The sequence below is a fragment of the Vipera berus genome (assembly GCF_964194415.1).
Source record: "Vipera berus genome assembly, chromosome: 6".
Taxonomy (NCBI): Eukaryota; Metazoa; Chordata; class Lepidosauria; order Squamata; family Viperidae; genus Vipera; species Vipera berus.
Window position 1 is genome coordinate 10,682,075 of NC_138208.1, and position 19,402 is coordinate 10,701,476.

At 41.2% G+C, this 19,402-nt stretch overlaps 1 protein-coding gene across 2 annotated transcripts in view; it reads right to left on the reverse strand.

The window, feature by feature from the left end:
• Positions 1-17,643, reverse strand: part of GRM3 (glutamate metabotropic receptor 3) — a gene marked incomplete at its 5' end in the record, with an annotated part of 37,584 nt that extends 19,941 nt beyond the window's left edge. For both annotated transcript variants that reach the window (XM_081330586.1, XM_081330585.1), the window contains 2 exons: positions 9,702-10,557; positions 17,182-17,643. In XM_081330586.1, the coding sequence (XP_081186712.1) occupies positions 9,702-10,557; positions 17,182-17,643 (1,318 nt within the window). The remainder of the gene's footprint in view (positions 1-9,701; positions 10,558-17,181) is intronic.
• Positions 17,644-19,402: the final 1,759 nt, after the last annotated feature.

Below are 19,402 nucleotides of genomic sequence, written 5' to 3' on the forward strand. Positions count from 1 at the left end.
AACTTCAGTAGTTCATTGGATTGAGGAAGGAGACGGCCATCGGCCATTTTTAGTAATAAGCAGCCTCTTCATAAGCACAACTTGACCTGAAGTTGGATGCTCTTAACATGGGGACTGCCTGTACTGACTAAGCAAATCTTTTAATATTATTTCACAGTAGATTATTTCACAGTAGAAGTCCTGCTTCACTCAAATGAATAATGTGAGAAGAAAGGAAGGAATTTGTTATGCATAGAAGTGGAAGGTCCTCTGGAGACATTCTGTCCAGAAAGATCTAAAATACAAGAGTCCTTCACAACGTTCTTGCTTGATAGCAGTCCAACTTCCACTCAAGTATCTCCAACTGTCTGCCACTTGCTAAGGAAGAGTATCCATGGTCAATCAGCTGAAACCATTTAGTAGTCTCTTCACATATTGGTTCCCTGCAACTTCTACCCTATGTTTCTAGTCCTAACCTCTGGAGCAACTGTTTTCAATGGCCTACACAGGATGCCTTTCAATTGTTTGAGGTCCATAAGGACCATTGTCCCCCTTTCTTCTCCAAGCTAAGCACAACTTTTTCAACTGTTTATGAGATTTGCAAAAGTAAACTAAGCGTTCATCTGAATGTGACGGCTAAGGTTAAGTTAAAGTGGGGTTGGCCCAATTTATGTTTCAGCCGTTGTTTAAACATGTCTTGTGAAGGGAAGGCAAAACCAAATCGGTGTAGAACCATAGAGTGCCAAGACCAGAGAGGTCCGGCATATTTTGATAATCTCACGTTCTGGGAATCCTGGAATTGGGTTTTGTTTGCCCAGATTTAGGGTTCAACCCATTGTGATATAACAAGCAGTTTTCACACTGAGGGTGAAGGAGGCTCAAAAGAATACAATATTTGTGCTCTTGACTTTCTATATTAGACAGAAGGTGCATTGCTATAACAAGTGCCAGTTTAATGTAGAAGATAGAAATCTAGAACCCAGGAGACCATCACTTCTAGTTCTCTTTTAGGCTTGAACACAAGTGTTTTTGGATGAATCATTGTCCTTCCACCCAACTTATCTTGCAGGGTTGTTATACTGAGGAGCATAAGAGGCAACACCCCTTGATGTGTACAAAATAAAAGCAGGATATACACTGAGTTGCAATAAGACAACTCCAGCGTATATTTTGAAACCATCTGGGATAGAATAATACTTTAAAGGAGCACAACAGTTAAAACAAAAATAAGATTTTACTCAGTTGCAATTCTCAGCTGATACGGCACAGAAGGTGGGGGCTTAGGGGGGCTGTTGTGTGTATGCCTGGGGAGAATGTGTGCTGCAGGCCAACGACCCTATTTACTTTCTTACCTTGATGGAGTGGTTACCATGGAAATGGACTCTCAAGATGTGTTTTTTTCACTTCTGGAGGTCTAGCAAATCCCACTCTCTTTTTTTCTTTTTTCTTCAAAAGAGAATAGGTAGAGATCAAGATGGAAAATATGCCCCAGCCAACTTTTTTTTTTAAAAAAGAGCTATTGAAGTAAAGTGGCTTATTTCCAGAAAACAAAAATAGTTCCCCAGTTCATGTGTCAGTGGAACTCAGCCATTAAATACTGTTGTATAAATTAATTTCTGCAAGATCTTGTCTGCTTAACCAGCTTTATGGAGCAAGTCTTGTGGAAGAGTAAACAGTATGCGTTTTGTCAGGTTAGTCATGAGATTGTGAGAAGACCACTTTTGTTTTCACGCCTTTAACTCTCAACTATTGTGATTCAAGAAAAAAAATCAGTCTAACAAGGTCTTCAAATGTGGGTTATAAATTTCTGTGGGACGCAGAAGGTGAATTTTTGTTGGCTTATTTCTGTTTTGCCTTTCCTGCAAGGAATTAAGGTGGGATGTGGGTTTTTCACAATTTATGAAACCTGGTGAGGTTTGGTCTGGTTGAGAATGGGCCCAAACTCATCCAGTGACTCCGATGGCTGATAGATAACCTTGTAATCCAGACGTAGGCCAGGTTTTTTGACGTTAGGGATTACATTTTCCATAAATCCCAGCTAGTATGACCAATCATCAGAGTTATGGAACCTTGTAGTGTAAAATCACACAGCCCAGCCCCAAACATTAAACTATGTCCTTGCTGAAGGACTTTCTTTCAAGAAAGATTTTGATCCAGACAAAAATGATCATTTTCACAGTCAGCTTCCACTTTAAAATCTAGTCACCGCAGGTCCTTTATTATAAAGGTTTGTCTTTTATTTCAGAAAGCTGCCCTTTAGATTTATTTAATTTAATAATTTATTTATTTATTTTCGGCTTTGCTCTTGTATACCGTTTTGTCAAGCCAAGTTAAAAATAACATAAAATAAAAAAGTTATAAATAAAATAAAAATATTTTTTAGCCCTTATGAACTTTCCCCCCCAGATCTGCCACTTTTTTCAGGTTCGCCATTCGCTTTTGTCCAAGAAAATATAGTCACTCTATTTTGCAATAAAGCTCTCCATACGTCTTCCTTGAGAAAAAAGGTCTTGGAAAGAGCAACAAAGTCTTGATTGACATCTTGGTGCCAAGGAACGGCCATTTTAAATGAAGCCAATGTGGGCCCAGTCTTTTCTGACTCTCTTGGTAAATGCTGGTTTGGAGACAAAATGTCACCTCTTTTAGACTGGCCATTTGGAAAGAATAAATAGCTTGGGGAAATTGGCAAAACCTTTATTTCATTTCCAGGATGAGAAGACAAGCAGCTGTTAAAATAAAAGATGTTTGCTCCAACTATAGTAAAACAGGTTCCTGTTTTGTGGTGACTGGTTTTAAAGTCTTTGCTAAAACCTTTGGAAGTGTAGCTAAACATACATATATTTTTTTATATACATTGGCTCGCATGTGGTCATTTGTACGTGCAGATTTCATTTATTAACTCATAACCTTTATTTTTTTAGTAGTATCTTTAATGACTAGTAGTGGCTTGTGGTGACATTTGTTATTTTAGCTGTCTAGACTGTTTGCTGTATTTGAAATGTTTGTACGGCTAGAAAATAATATTTTTCGAAAATCCGTATCCCCTCAGATGGCTTATGGTAGAGAAAATCGGCGCTAAAATAAAGACATCTTTGAGCTGGAATGAAGCTTTTTTAGAATTTCTCTGGGAATGGGGAGGAGTATTTGAATGTAGAGTGAACCACTTCAGAGACATTCTGGAATTAAATAAGGAGATAAGCAACCTAGAACTAAGGAGAAACTTCCTGACAGTGAGGACAATTAACCAGTGGAACAGCTTGCCACCAGAAGTTGTGGATGCTCCATCACTAGAGGCTTTTAAGAATGGACTGGACAGCCACCTGTCTGAAATGGGTATAGGGTCTCCTAGAAGACCTCCAAGTTCCCTTCCAGCTCTGTTAGTCTGTTATTCCTCCTCCTCCTCCTCCTCCTCCTCCTCCTTTTTAAGAAGAGACTGACAGCCACCTGTCTGAAATGGTACAGGGGCTCCTGCTTGAGTAACGGGTTGGACTAGAAGACCTCCAAGGTCCCTCCCAACTCTGTTAGTCTGTTAATTTTCCAGAGAGCTACTGTACCCTGAAGAGCAGCAGAATCTCCTGCTTCCACAATGCTGAAAGGGAGGCGTGGGTTAAAAAATGTCAATCACAATCACATGACTGAAGACCCACCTTTTTTTAGAGGGCCATGATGGACATCAAAGGGATGGGGCTCTGACTGCATGCTTGTGGCTGCCCTCTTGAATTTCCTTTATTTTCCTTATTTATTTAATAAATCCCCTCTATGAGATTTGTTTCCAACCTTCTATAAAGAAGAACGGTAGGTAGAACAATAGACACAGTGTTTATATCCTCCCTGGAAGAAGTGTCCAAGTAAAGTACACGAAGGAAAGATGGAAATCTGAACCACCTCTTGCCAAGTTCACCCCAGTTTATTTGGTCTGGGCTGTTAAGAAAGACTTCCACAAATATTCCACAACTACAAAACCCTAGTTTTACAGCAGGTTTACCTACAGTATAACTCTATCAGAAATCCATCAACTTATTTCTTCAACACTGCTGACGTTGCAAGAGCAAAGAAACCAGGAGCTCCCTTCAAACGGAAGCAGAAGTCTTGTGTTCAAGTACCACAAATGAACTCACTGAGTTTCGCTGTCGATCCTGGACTGGCAAATCGCAAGTGACAAGCAGTGTGTCTGCTTCCTTGTACCGAGATATTGGATTGTGTCTGTTATGTCACTTTCTGAGTGTCTTCCCACAAACCCCCCCCCCTGAGTTTTCCATCTCTGGCATGGTAACCATCTCTGATTTTAAATGACTTGACCTGACCGAGATATTTATAGTTCATCTTGCTGTTATGTCATTTATTAATTTATTTACCCTCTTCTTTGTCTCGGACCCTCGGTTTGAAGAGAGTTTGAGGTCAGGTAGAATTCAACTGCTTTGAATCAAAAAAATATATATCTTACTTGAGGCAAGGGAGGACCTAACAGAACTAGATAAAGCCAACAGCTTCTGTTGACTAAATGACAAGACAAACAACTGCAAATGCCTTTTGTTCTATTTTGAGGTCTGGCAGTACAAATCAAGAGGTAGCCAGCAGTTCCACTGAAATCCAAGGAAATGTCAGGAAAACAAACACAGATGCCGCTTCGCAGGGAAACAGGCAGGATTAGAAGAGACAGGTAGATTGGTGAGCCATTTAAGAGACGATGCCAGATGGACTCTTTTTTGTCTCTCTGTGTAGGAAGAGTTTGCTTTCTGGAGAAATTAGCCAAGGCAGGGAAAGTTAGGCAGTCAAGCTCTCAAAGAAAGTCAGATCCAGATTTAACCGAATAACAGAGTTGGAAGGGACCTTGGAGGTCTTCTAGTCTAATCCCCCTGCTCAGGCAGGAAACCTATAAAGTTTCAGACAAATGGTTGTCTTTTTGAAAACTTCCAGTGTTGGAGCACTCACAGCTTCTGGAGGAAAGTCGTTCCACTGAATAATTGTTCCCACTGTTGGGAAATATCTCCTTAATTCCAGGTTGCTTCTCACCTTGATTAGTTTCCATCCGTTGCTTCTTGTCCTGCCTTCAGGCACTTTGGAGAATAGCTTGACTCCCTCTTCTTTGGGGCAGCCCCTGAGATATTGGAACAGTGCTATCATGTCCCCACTAGTCCTTCTTTAATTAAACTAGAGAATTCCAGCAACTGGTTTTTTAAAATACGTTTTAGCCTTCAGTCCCCTAATCATCTTTGTTGCTCTTCTCTGCGCTTAGATTTATGCAGAAATTTGAAGCCGGCTGTCTCCAACCTGGAGATCAGAGGCGGTGCATCAATTCTCAAAATCTGGTCACTAGTGGCCAGGTTAATTAGCAGACAGGAGAATTGGCCCTATACTGTTAGATAGAGAAAAGTCTATTTTGGGTGTATATTCATCAGATTCGGAGCTATCAAAGCAGGAATATCCCCAAGGGATGATCTGCAGGACTCTGATCACACCATCGCGGCCAATTTCTTAAATTTTTTTACTACATCCTGGAGGCAGCCCGCAGCAAAGGATGAATAATTGCAATGCATTTCTTCTTGCTAGGTTTTTCCAGCTGTACTCCAAGATCCTTTTACTGGTAATGAAGTGGTTCCCCTGACCTCCAGTTCTAAGAGTGCTAGGAGGTGGACATTGTCTCATGTGAGTCTTCTCCACACCAAATGGAGAGTCTTCAAGAATGCTGAGTAACTTCGTCTCTGAGAAGAATGCTGATGTTTAGGGTCTCAGGTTAAAAGCACACCATTGTTAATCCTGCTGGGATGCATTTTGTAGTAATGCCACAATTAATATTTCTGCAGTTGGCCCACCCCACAATTTGGAAGATAATCCGAGCACAAAGGTACAATTTCACACAGAGATGGCATCTGGATTCCAAAAAAAAAGATGTTGACTGAGCAAGCAAGCTGGTTGCCAGGCTCATTTTTTTTCCCTGCTTTTAGATTTCTTCTTAATGTTGATCCTTCCTCAAGATGCTGTACGTGACTAGATTTTTCATGCTCGTCTAGATTAAAAATCATCATATAAAAAATGAGGACCGCTGGGGAATTAAACCTGCAACTCTTTAATCTTAGTCTGTCCTTCTAACTACCACCTCATATCCTCCTTTTTCTGCACCTCAATACAATTCTGGCAACAATTCCCATAATACCCAAGCACCAGCCATTTAGTGATGGATGAGGATGTTGAAAAGAGCTGTTGAATGCTTCTAGAAACCTCACTTGAGGAAAGCAAATATCTAGACTTATTAGGAGTGATCCTGGATGATCATCCAGGCCCTGAATAAGTATGCATAAAACCAAATTACATACCTATTAGCTGAATCTGCTTTTTCTGTGCTTCCCCATATGGCTAAAAGAAGAGCATTTTATAACTTTATCACTTATTTGCCTGAAGGAAAAGGACTCTCATTCGAGATACAGACAATAGTTGCTTACAATTTTGCCCTATGTAATAGACTACAATTGTCCACAAATCCGATAGAAAGGTGAAGACGGGGCTGTGATCATGCAAATTACCAATTTTTAATATGTATTGCACATAATAAAGGCAGGATTTTGATTGCACCATCATGGTTGCCACAATGACTTTTTTTAACCACACTTTGAAAAATTCTAATAATAATAATAATAATAATAATAATAATAATAATAATAATAATAATAATAATAATAATAATAATAATAATAATAATAATAATAATAAGTTGGACGGGACCTTGGAGCTCATCTAGTCCAACCCCCTGCTAAGGCAGGAAACCCTATACCATTTCAGACAAATGGCTGTCCAGTCTCTTCTTAAAAACTTCCAGTGTTGGAGCATTCACCACTTCTGGAGGCAGGTTGTTCCACTGGTTAGTTGTTCTAACTGTCAGGAAGTTTCTCCTTAGTTCTAGGTTGCTTCTCTCTTTGATTAGTTTCCATCCGTTGCTTCTTGTCCTGCTTTCAGGTGCTTTGGAGACTAGCTTGACTCCCTCTTCTTTGTGGCAACCCCTCAAATATTAGAAGACTGCTATCATGTCACCCCTCGTCCTTCTCTTCATTAAACTACACATACCCAATTCCAGCAACCATTCCCTATATGTTTTAGCCTCCAGTCCCCCAATCATCTTTGTTGCTCTTCTCTGTACTCTTTCTAGAGCCTTGACATCTTTTTTACATCGTGGTGACCAAAACTGGATGCAGTATTCCAGGTGTGGCCTTACCAAGGCATTGTAAAGTGGTATTAGCACTTTGCGTGATCTTGATTCTATCCCTCTGTTAATGCAGCCTAGCACTGTGTTGGCTTTTTTGGCAGCTGCAGGACACTGCTGGCTCATATTTAAGTGATTGTCCACTAGGACTCTGACATCCCTCTCACAATTACTACTATCAAGCAAGGTACCACCTATACTATACCTGTGCATTTGATTTTTCCTGCCTAAATGTAGAACCTTACTTTTTTCACCATTGAATTTCATTTTGTTAGATAGTGCCCAGTGTTCGAATCTGTCCAGATCCTTCTGTATCTTAAGCCTATCTTCTGGAGTATTTGCTATTCCTGCCAGCTTGGTGTCGTCTGCAAATTTGATGAGTTCCCCATCTATCCCCTCATCCAAATCGCTGATGATGTTGAAGAGCACTGGGCCCAGAACAGAGCCCTGTGGCACCCCACTACACACTTCCCTCCATGTAGATGCAGTTCCATTGAGGACCACATGCTGAGTACGGCCTGTCAGCCAGCTACGAATCCATCTGGTGGTGATGCTATCTAAACAACATTTTTCTATCTTATCAAGTAGTAGGTTGTGATCTACTTTATCAAATGCCTTACTGAAGTCCAAGTAAATTATATCTACAGCGTTCCTCTGGTCCACATTTCTCTGCTCAACATATTTCCAAAATACAGTCATTGTTACTATTTGGACAGGCTTCCTACAATGTATATAACTTTCAACTGGATTGTGAGTATTCTGCTAGTAAAACATCTAGTAAATCTCCTGGTACCTGTACCAAACATTCTGTGCTATAGAACAGAGAGGGAATGTGGCCTTTACAAGGGTGCTGTGCTCAGTGACTCATACATATTGTGTGAAAATCAAGGGAACTTGCATATGTATAACATTCTGCAAAATTAGGCTAATGTTATGAGTACCTCCAAGCAATTCATCATCTTGTTTGCCGATAATGTCAAAAGTTGCAAACATTAAAATTAATGTTTTCATCATCGCAAACTGCCCTTCACCGTGAATCATTGATTACCTGGCCACATCCAATCAGATGATTTCCCCAATACTTTGCCAAAGCTAATTAATCCATCATCTGTTTCTCTCTTTTGTGCAAACATTGAGACCTATTGAATAATTTGTACATTCATTTGCAGTGACACCCCCCCCCCTCAGTTTGGCAACAGGCAACAAAAGAAGTAATTTGGCATTGTGTGTACTATAGTAAAAATGAGCTGCAATTAAAATGCAAGTATGATGTAGCTAGAGAGATATATAGAACAGGAGTTCTCATGAACTTAAGTCATGTTTTTATGTTATTTGCCGCAAAAATCATTCTTTTTTGTTTCCAGAAGTTAGATAGGTAGATACGTAGCTAGGTAAATAGGTAAATAATAGATAGATAGATAGATAGATAGATAGATAGATAGATAGATAGATAGATAGATAGATAGATAGATAGATAGATAGATAGAATGTTTACTTCTCTTTTAAATTGGGCTTCAGTTGTTATTATTTATTGATCCATTATTTTGGCTTATTTCATTTTAAAATGCTATTTCCAGACAAATGTTTGTGTTGTGCAGTGAAAGACACCTTAAGCTAAACCACAAGAATAAGTGGAGTCTAAATATCTGAAAGAGCATTAGAACTTTCTAACATGGGATGGCAGGATCAAAATAAGGGAGCAGCAACTAATCATTTGAATAAGAACAGTTGAGAATCTGAAGGATTTGCTTGAATATTCCTTATAGCATTTCAGTTAAGCAACACTTTGGAACCCAGACAGACTAAGGTTGAATGACTGTTTTTAATACTGTTTACTGCTATAAAAATTCCTTTTATCAACTCACAAATTACTCTTGAATAAGATTTCAGGGAAAAAATTCCTGAACTGATCTCTGAAGATTACTGAAAATGCAACAGAAGTGAATTGACTGTGTGTGTGCGTGCACACACATATGATGAAAACAGAGACAATACCTGAATCAACTATATTAACTTGGAAGTTAATGGAGAGAGCCAGTTTGTTGGGATGGTGAAGGCATTAGACTAAAAACTGGGGGACGGTGAGTTGTAGTCCCACACTAGGCACGAAACCAGCTGGGTGACCTTGGGCCGGTCACTTTCTCTCAACCCTGGGAAGTAAGCAATGGCAAACCACTCCTAAAAACACTGCCACGAGAACTGCAGGGACCTGTCCAGGCAGCCTCTGAGAAGGGGACATGTTGAAGGGAAGAAAACACATAGATATCGACACACACGTGTATGTGAGGAATGCAGAGGAATGAAAAAGAGCCAGATCTGACTCAACTACATTGACTTGGAACAGCACGTTCTTCAAAAGAAATGCTTCCTACTGACTCCTGCACATACCTTCCAGTGGATTTTCACACCACGCCACACCTGGAATTCGTGGCTACTTCACTGCCCTTCTTCTCCATATTTTCTTCTCTAGACTCCCCAAACCATAACCATTTTCTAGGGAAAGCATCAGAAGAGGCTGATTGTTTACCTGTAAAGTTGACTTTGAGCAAATAATCTTTGTAGAGCTTCTTGCCATCCAAATGCTTCATGCTGTCGCAGAGCTTGGTAGTGTTTGGACACATTGTCCGCTGCATTTTATGCAAGGCGTGGGCCATGACATACACCGCGTTTACAACGAACATGATCTTGGATTCTTGTTCGTAATTGGAACTGTTAATAGACAAATGCTTGTCACAAGCTTTTTTGTGGGTTTTCCGGTTCTGAAGGCTGCACTGGAATTTCTGCTCCCAGAAATCCTTAAACCAGGGATTGCGATGGTTAGTATAGGGGGTGAGACTCTGGAAGTATCTGTCAAACTCTTTGATTGGATGGGAAGCAAGCTCTAAGGTGATGGCCCCATTGGCAACATGTTCGTTGCCCTTGACCACACTCTCCTGGGCTCCCCAGCCATCACTGGCCACCCAAGTAAAGGAGACATTGAACCGGTTGGCTGCAGCTATGAGTTCCCGAGAGTCATCGCTACGCATGAACAAGACCACCACTTTTGCATTGGGCTTCTGGAGGAGTTCTTTAATGACGCTGTCGTAGGACTTTCGAATGTTGGATCGGCCGACCTTCTCAGAGGTGGCGATGCAGATGTTCCTTAGGCGGGCTTCTTGTTCAAAGGCTTCTATCCCTGTTTCTCCATAGTCTCCTTCCGAGGCAACCGTGGACACATACGTCCAGTTAAAGAAGCGCAGAATCTCAGCCATGGCTTTGGCTTGATAGAAGTCAGGGGGCACCGTCCTCGCAAAGTAGTCGTACCGGCTCTTATCACTGAGCTTGGCACTGGTGGAGGCGTAGCTGATCTGAGGAATCTGGAAGAGCCGGAGCAAGTTTGCAACCTGGAAAGAGAGAGAGAGAGAGAGAGAGAGAGAGAGAGAGAGAGAGAGAGAGAGAGAGAGAGAGAGAGAGAGAGAGAGAGAGAGAGAGAGAGAGAGAGAGAGAGAGAACAGCATTAGGATGCCTAGAGAAGGTCCACCCTCATTCCAGGAGTGGATCCAGAGTTCTGTGAATGATCTGAACTCTTCTGGATGACTCTGGGGCATCTCATAGGATGCCAGCCCCAAGATGTAGATCTGATCAAAAAAATTTTTTTTACTCTAATTAAGACTAAAACTACTTTTATTGAGATTGGCTATGGTAACAGAAGATTGCAACTCTGATTATGATTTATTATGTGAATTAGAGAGGTGTCTGGTGCATTTTCGCATTTTACTCCTTTACTGTTTGGGCTTAACCAATGTTTTCCTTCCTGATGCTTTGGTAAAAAAAAATCTCTCTCTCTTTAGCCTTACATATGATAGAATCCAAATTACACCTCATTGTGCTGTGCAAGAAAGCAACATGATTCCTAGCTTGCATGCTCTTCCTTCCTTCCTTCCTTCCTTCCTTCCTTCCTTCCTTCCTTCCTTCCTTCCTTCCTTCCTCCCTCCCTCCCTCCCTCCCTCCCTCCCTCCCCCTTCCTTCCTTCCTTCCTTCCTTCCTTCCTTCCTTCCTTCCTTCCTTCCTTCCTTCCTTCCTTCCTTCCTTCCTTCCTTCTTTCTTTCTTTCTTTCTTTCTTTCTTTCTTTCTTTCTTTCTTTCTTTCTTTCTTTCTTTCTTTCTTTCTTTCTTTTCCTTCCTTCCTTCCTTCCTTCCTTCCTTCCACCTACCTACCTACCTACCTACCTACCTACCTACCTACCTGCCTACCTATAAAATTTCAGAACTACAGTTGAAGAGAGATAAGATGACATACCCATTTGAGAAGAATTAATGAATGGGTAAGAATCAGAAATCAAATACAGTTTTTAGCAAAGCAACAAAGCAGAAGTCTTGGTTTTATCATCAAACATAATTCAATAGCCATGTTCTTTCTTCTTACGTATAACATTTCTGTTTATTGTAGTTTGCTTCTCAGCAGCAGCGAAGGGGAGACCAAATAAGATTAAATGTACCCATATGGTATTCAGAAACTGTAAATTAGCTTACCATTTTGTACAAATCTAACCGTTGAACTTTGAGAATTAGATATTCCTTTGCTAGAAGGCAAATTATTGATTATATTGAATCAATGATTGTTCAATGAAATGTTACAGTATAATCAGTTTGGGCTCAGATGTTGAATATTTAAATGAGTATATCTGCATTTCTACAAATGTGAGAGTTAAATCTTTTAATTGCATCACTAGGCTATAATAAGATGTTATCCCTGTGTAACAGATTCTCTCACATTTGTGCCTGCAGGGAAATAATTGAGGCAAAAATATCCTCAAAAAATTGAAGTGATGGCTGTTTAAAGTTACTTCCTGCCTCATCCATCTCGAAAATCGCACTGCAAAAAAATAAATAAATGATCTGAATATTCATGACCGGCCATTAAAACCCTCCAGGAAGCTTAAAGAATATTGTGATGTCATCAGCAATCCGAGCAATCAGATGAGATGCCTGTAATCCTTGTATGGATTGTATCAGCTTGCGGGCACTTCCAGCTGATGAGTTGTTATCTTTCAGCCATGTCTTCTGGCTCTTTGACTGAAGTATGTGTTGACAGATGGCAAAAAAGAATGACTACTTAAGCAGGAGAATTGCTTTGGGTAAGTCTCCCTCTGAGCTGTATTTCCTTCAAACGTTCTTTCTGCTAATAGCAGAAATCAAAGTTTTGGAGGTCAGCTCTTTAATATTTAAATTTTGGAAGGCCCCAGGTTTGATCTGCAGGAACTTCTGTTAAGTAATTTTAATCCTGCTTGGAAAGATCTAGAGATCTTGGAGAACATTCAGATTTTGAAACTAGTGACCCGAATGAAGCATTCTTCTGAGCCAACAGTTAGAAGTTTCATACTTTCTTGTAGATGATACTGAGATGTTATTTCCCCCCCCCCTATCTGTGCTACTGCAGGCAACACTGTAAATGTTTCATCACCAGGCTAGGTGACCTCCTCTGCAGGACTTCGGTTGAAGTGTCTTGTTTCAGTTCGTCTCCACGTTTATTGATATCTATCATGTGGCCAGGTGGTTAGTGAGTCTGGAACAAAAATCATTGGCCATGCCACCATATGCTACAGACACAAATTCATCAAAGTCTGGTATTCTACCAATGGTTCAATCAACCAACATATTGATTTGGACAGCACATTAAAAAGCAGAGACATCACCCTGCCAACAAAAGTGTGAATAGTCAAGAGCATGGTTTTCCCAGTTGCAATGGATGGCTGTGAAAGTTGGACCGTAAGAAAGGCTGAGCACCAAAGAATTGAGGCCTTTGAACTATGGTGCTGGAGAAGACTCCTGCGAGTCCCTTGGACTGCAAGGCGATCAAACCGGTCAGTCCTAGAGGAGATCAACCCTGACTGCTCTTTAGAAGGCCAGATCCTGAAGCTAAAACTCAAATACTTTGGTCACCTAATGAGAAGGAGGGACTCACTGGAGAAGAGCCTAATGCTAGGAAAGATTGAGGGCAAGAGAAGAAGGGGACGACAGAGAATGAGGTGGCTGGATGGAGTCACTGAAGCAGGAGGCGTGAGCTTAAGTGGACTCCAGAAGATGGTAGAGGACAGGAAGGCCTGGAGGAACATTGTCCATGGGGTCGCAATGGGTCAGACACGACTTCACAACTAACAACATTGATTTGGAGCTGTATCAACCAACGGCAGCATTGACCATCTCTTCCCTTGGTGACCTTCACTTGACATCACCAGCTAGTCACACAGCATGTCATATGACATGACCAGCTGGTCACATGACCCACATGACCACATGAGATTAAGAAAAGTGGAGAAGACCTGAAACAATGGCTTTATTAATAGAGAACTGGCAGCTCTCATTGGTTGGCTAGGGATCTCCAAGTAAAGCCTCCAGGGTAGACGTGCAATCGGCTGAAGCATCTCTTTGCCAAACTCTTTGAGATCCCTTACAGTGAAGGCAAGATGGAGGAATAGTCTGCTGGAGTGCATTAAGAATCATTTAGAAGGGACGTGATGGCTCAGTGGGTTAGGATGCTGAGCTTGTCGATCAGATGGTCGGCAGTTTGGCGGGTCGAATCCCGAGTGCCGCATAGCAGAGTGAATGCCTGTTACTCGTCCCAGCTTCTGCCAACCTATTAGTAGAAAAATAGGGACCACTACAGTGGGAAGGTAACAGTGTTCCGTGCGCCTTTGGTGTCTAGTCATGCCGGCCACATGACCCCGGAGACATCCTCGGACAAGCGCTGGCTCTTCGGCTTTGAAACGGAGATGAGAACCGGCCCCTAGAGTTGGAAATGACTAGCACGCATGTGCGGGGGAACCTTTACCTTTAGGAATCATTTATTCAAATTATTTGCAAATGATGGTGTTGGAAGAAGTCAGTCTTTTCCCCAATGTGTTATGTCAGAATATGCTCCTGAACCTGTTGACAGAAATTCAAGATGGCGATGTGGGATTGCTTTAAAATAAACAAAGCCCCGTGTCTGATAGAATGTTATCTGGATTCCCAAGAGACAGGGGCCGCTATCCAGAGGAGCAAGGAACAGCACAGATACTGTAGTAAGTTTGTGTGAGAGAAGGAGGATGAAGACAGCTCCTCCCTAATATATCTTTAATGATGCAGCCTAGGAGAGAAACAACCTAGAACTAAGGAAAAATTTCCTGACAGTGAGAACAATTAATCAGTGGAATGACTTGCCTCTAGAAGTTGTAGGTGCTCCATCACTGGACGATTTTAAGAAGAGATTGGACAACCATCCATCTGAAATGGTATAGGGTTTCCTGCCTAAGCAGGCGGTTGGACTAGAAGACCTCCAGGGTCCCTTCCAACTGTGTTATTCTGTCATGCAAATAGCTTTAGTTTAGCAAGATTTCTGCCTATAGAGGAGGCACAGAAAAACAAAATCCCTGCTTAGAAGAATCCACAGTGTCTTTCTTGGTTTTTGAAGTCTGGCACTACAGTATATGAATTCAGAGTACAATGGAATAAAATATAATATATATCCGATATCATATATTAGTTAGTTCATAACGGGTGTCCAGCTCAATGTTTTAATTAGCTCTTGGCTCATAGGAATTCATTGCATGCCTTTGGAAATGCAGGTGAAATATATAATTTCACTTATTGGAAACTGATCTAAGCCAGGAGAGCCAAAAGAATGCCTCTGGATCACACATGCCCTACCCCCTAGGATCCTTGAGGATGGGGAGATTAAAAAAACCCTAAGGATTTATTTTCTTATTCTGTAGCATTGCAGTATATTAAAAGTACAATGGATGTTTGCAACTAGCATGTATTTATGACCGTTGCAGCATCCCATTTTAACAAGCAAAGTTAATAGGGGAAGCCGGATTTGCTTAATGAGTATGTAATTCATGTAATTAACAGCTGCCGTGATTTGCTTAACAGCTATGGCAAAGAAGGTCGTAAAATTGTCCGTGCTCACTTAACAACCATCTTGCTTAGCAATGGAAAGTCCTGGTTGTCAGTTAAGGACTGTATGTGTACAGCAGCTACCAGATTTGGGCTGCAGAAATTGAGATGACCACTAGACAGCAGCAAAGAGCCGCTATTTTGCTCCACGTCTCTGCTGCCGCCTAGAGCTTATTTGGATTTTTGCAGCTCAGATCAAGTACAACTCAGTTCTGAAGCTTTCGGTACTTGTTTCAAACGTTTCAACACACTTGCGAAAGCAGCAATTTCTTTTCAGGAAAAACAAATCCTTTCGAATAAGTCTTTGATCCTGCAAATCAGCTGTTTTCTTCTCTTGACCTCAGGAGGGAAGCCCATTTTGAGCTAAACTATTTAAATGCAGAGTCCTGAACTGGGTTATGCATCTCATTTTTACTTGTGAAGGGGAACCTGAAAATTTAAGACAAGCAAAATAAGAACCGGGAGGGCAAATTGTTCAAGATTTTCTGGCTGTTGCTCAAACTAGATCTACAATCTTGAACGCAAAAAGTCTCATTGTTGACATTTAGTGGTTACCATTTTGTCAGCTCAGGTATGTTAGACTTATTTGGTGTCTCAGATTTGAAATATCAGTCATACGGTCATTTAAGCCAGTTTCATTATTCTCTAGAGCTATATGGACAGAACAGGGACGCGGTGGCTCAGTGGGTCAGGACGCTGAGCTTGTCGATCAGAAGGTCGGCAGTTTGGTGGGTCGAATCCCGAGTGCTGTGTAACAGAGTGAGCGCCTGTTACTCGTCCCAGCTTCTGCCAACCTAGCAGTTCGAAAGCATGTAAAAATGCAAGTAGAAAAATAGGGACCACTCCGGTGGGAAGGGAACAGCGTTCCATGCGCCTTTGGCGTCTAGTCATGCCGGCCACGTGACCACGGAGACGTCCTCAGACAAGCGCTGGCTCTTCGGCTTTGAAACGGAGATGAGCACCGGCCCCTAGAGTCGGAAACGACTAGCACGCATGTGCGGGGGAACCTTTACCTTTACCTATATGGACAGAAATGTTTAGTATTTTTTCATGGTAGACCCAGGTTTAATCTCAGAATTTGTAAACTTCAATTGTAGTTCCTAGCAGAGTCATATGCCACCAGGACTCTACCTTGTTTGAGATACGTGCTCATTAACCATGTTGTCTGGGGATGATGGAAATCAGGGTTGTTTGGAGGCAAAAAAAAGGGCAAGTTGACACCCACAACCATGATCAAGGACCTAATCTTTTCTTATGTGCATCAAGAGACATGTAACCAGAGGTGGGGATGTTCCCACTTCCAGGCTAATTCTGTTGATATCCAACAAATTCTATTGTGGAGACACCAAAGAGATCCTTCAGAAGAACCACATCCAACTGAAATAAAGAAGAGATAATTCTGCCTATTCATATGACAGCTGAGTTTTCAAGTTGCCCAGCAAGTTTCAGAAAGCAAAGTCCACTTAGAAAAGGCCAAGCATGTGGTTTCTTTCCATCCAACCATCCCCTCCTTTTAAATTATGATTTTTCTGGAAATGAACAAAAGCTTTGGTCTTACTTGCCTTGTCCTGCCTTTGGCTACTTACGGTGCATTATGAAATCTGAGCACAACCATTTTGTCACAGAGTAGCAAGGGCAATAGCACTTAGGTTTACATACTATTCCATGTAAAACTGCAGCCCTCTCTAAGCAGTTTTACAGAGTCAGCGTGTTCCCCCCAACAATCTGGGTCCTCATTTTACTGACCTTGGAAGGATGGAAGGCTGAGTCAACTCTGAGCTGGTCAAGGTTGAACTCCAGACTGTGGGCAGAGTCAGCCTGCAAATACTGCATTCTAAGCATTGTGCCACCTTGGTAACTGAAGGTGACGGGGAGTTTTATCACATTACATGTAGAGGACACAAGATTGTGAAGGTTGCATGGATCATTTTAGCCAGACAGTCATCCCCTCCAATTCCTTTGCCTTAAACTAGGACCGCACGACCCAACCCCACCAATCCTGATCTCCTGATCAGGAGACCCATAGATTCCCTGAAACCAGGTGAATGATCACAGACATGCTATACAATTTTTATGGATGGAGTAGCTCACCTGTATGGAAACACTGCTATAAGATCCTCCGATGACCCCTGCAATGAGTAACGGGGTGTTTTCTTGAACCGCATATGAGCCATCAGGACACATGTACTCTGCTTCATCCACTTTAGTCAAAGAAGCCCTGACAAACTCCAGGGACTGTTCCAAAGCGTAGGTGTCTCGTGAGCAAGTATCCAAAATATGAACTCCAAGCTTAATCCCTGGGAGCAAGTGGCTGTCCCTGTTGATCTCGTCAATGGCAAACAACATGGCCTCCAGCCTTTGGATGCCTCGGTCTTCATTGATTCTTCCACATTCTTCGGCACCAGTGCCCTTTTCTTTGATTGGGAAGAGCCCTCCCAGCACCAGGTCTCCTTCGATTTTAATTTCTTTCCTTAAAAAGTTATGGTCACCTAGAGAAAGGAAGAGACTTTTGGAGAACAAAGCCAGCGCCAGCACAGGAAGCTTTGCCAACATCTTCCCTGGTCCTCTTCCGCCAGCTCTAAGAAACCTTGGTAGAAACGATAGAGGTCTTCATTCTCTCCAACACGTAACTGCGCAGGACGAAGAGCCGTCCCATTGAGAAGGAAGGAACAAGCCAAGTGGAACTTCTGTCAGGTGCCTGCGGAGATGGAAAAGGATTAGAAAGAGGGTGAAATGCGAAACAGAATCACAGACTCTTTAAAATTGTTCACTGCAAATATCTTCATTGTGCATCTTCACGGGAAACTTGGATTAAGTTCTCTAATGGTGATATGACAATGACAGGAGGACTATTCTTATTGGTCTGAAGTCCTCCTGAAAATGGGATGCAGTGGCTTTGCACGGATGGCCAAGCTCCCCTGATTTGCCACTCTTAGACAAGATGCTGAGTGGGTAATGACAGACCAGATTATTGTGCACACAAACTCGGTGTATTTTGAACCGTTTGAAAGATCCCAAAGGTGCTTTTCCAAAAGGCAACTGGACTTTTTTTTATTATTCCCGGAAGACATCTCGCTTCTTATCCAAAAAAACCTTCTTCAGTTCTTCTTCAAAGCATGGAAATATTTCACTTCAATGTTTTAATATAGTTTTGATGCTTTCATCTATCATGTTTCACACAAGTCAAATCAAAATTTATTTGTTGTCTGAGATTAAACACAACAAAAAAGACCAACAATACATTAAAGTTAATAGAATTATCTATCATCTCTCTCTCTCTCTCTCTCATTTATATCTATCTATCTATCTATCTATCTATCTATCTATCTATCTATCTATCTATCTATCTATCTATCTATCTATCTATCTATCTATCTATTTATCTGTCTGTCTGTCTGTCTGTCTGTCTGTCTGTCTGTCTGTCTGTCTGTCTGTCTGTCTTCCTGTCTGTCTGTCTGTCTGTCTGTCTGTCTGTCTATCTATCTATCTATCTATCTATCTATCTATCTATCTATCTATCTATCTATCTATCATTTCTACAGTATATCATCTAGTAAAAAAATATTTTTTTAAAAAAGTAAGAGATTTTACATCTGCAATATTATCTGTCTCCACCTTCCAGCATTTGGTTTGGCTCCTTTTACAGTGAACTGGTGCCATTCTGACAATGAGGTAAGCATCACAGTTTAAGTATGGATCTTAACCCATTGCAGCTACAGTTTTTATGTACTTTGAAGGAAATTGAGATAAGGTATATACTTCTGCTCCTGCCCCAGCAAAGGTCAAATTGAAATCCCCAGGACTGGAGATTTCAATTTGGCCTTTGCTGGGGCAGGAGCAGAAGTATATACCTTATCTCAATTTCCTTCAAAGTACATAAAAACTGTAGCTGCAATGGGTTAAGATCCATACTTAAACTACTTTGTCGACAAAGGCTGTGATTTATACATGTGGTGTCCTTTGAACATGCTGGTCTGAATATTAAAAGAATGTAAAATGATTTCCAAATTCATAGGACTTAGTTGGAGAACAATAAATTCTATAAAAAGCAATAAAAATATGAATAAGTTATACAAAGGAGATACAAAGAAACATCATAACTCTTATGCCAAGAATCAGAAAGTCTGCTCCAGCAGAGGATGGTGATGCATTTATAATATATAACTTTATGGAAATAAGGCATATGAAAGATGACTGTAGGATTGTGATTCAAATCTAAATTCAATCAATTTTCTAGATTGGTACCTTCAAATTTTGTTGGGACGGTAATGGATTTTCTACCAACTAGTGTAATTGCACATGGACATGTTCT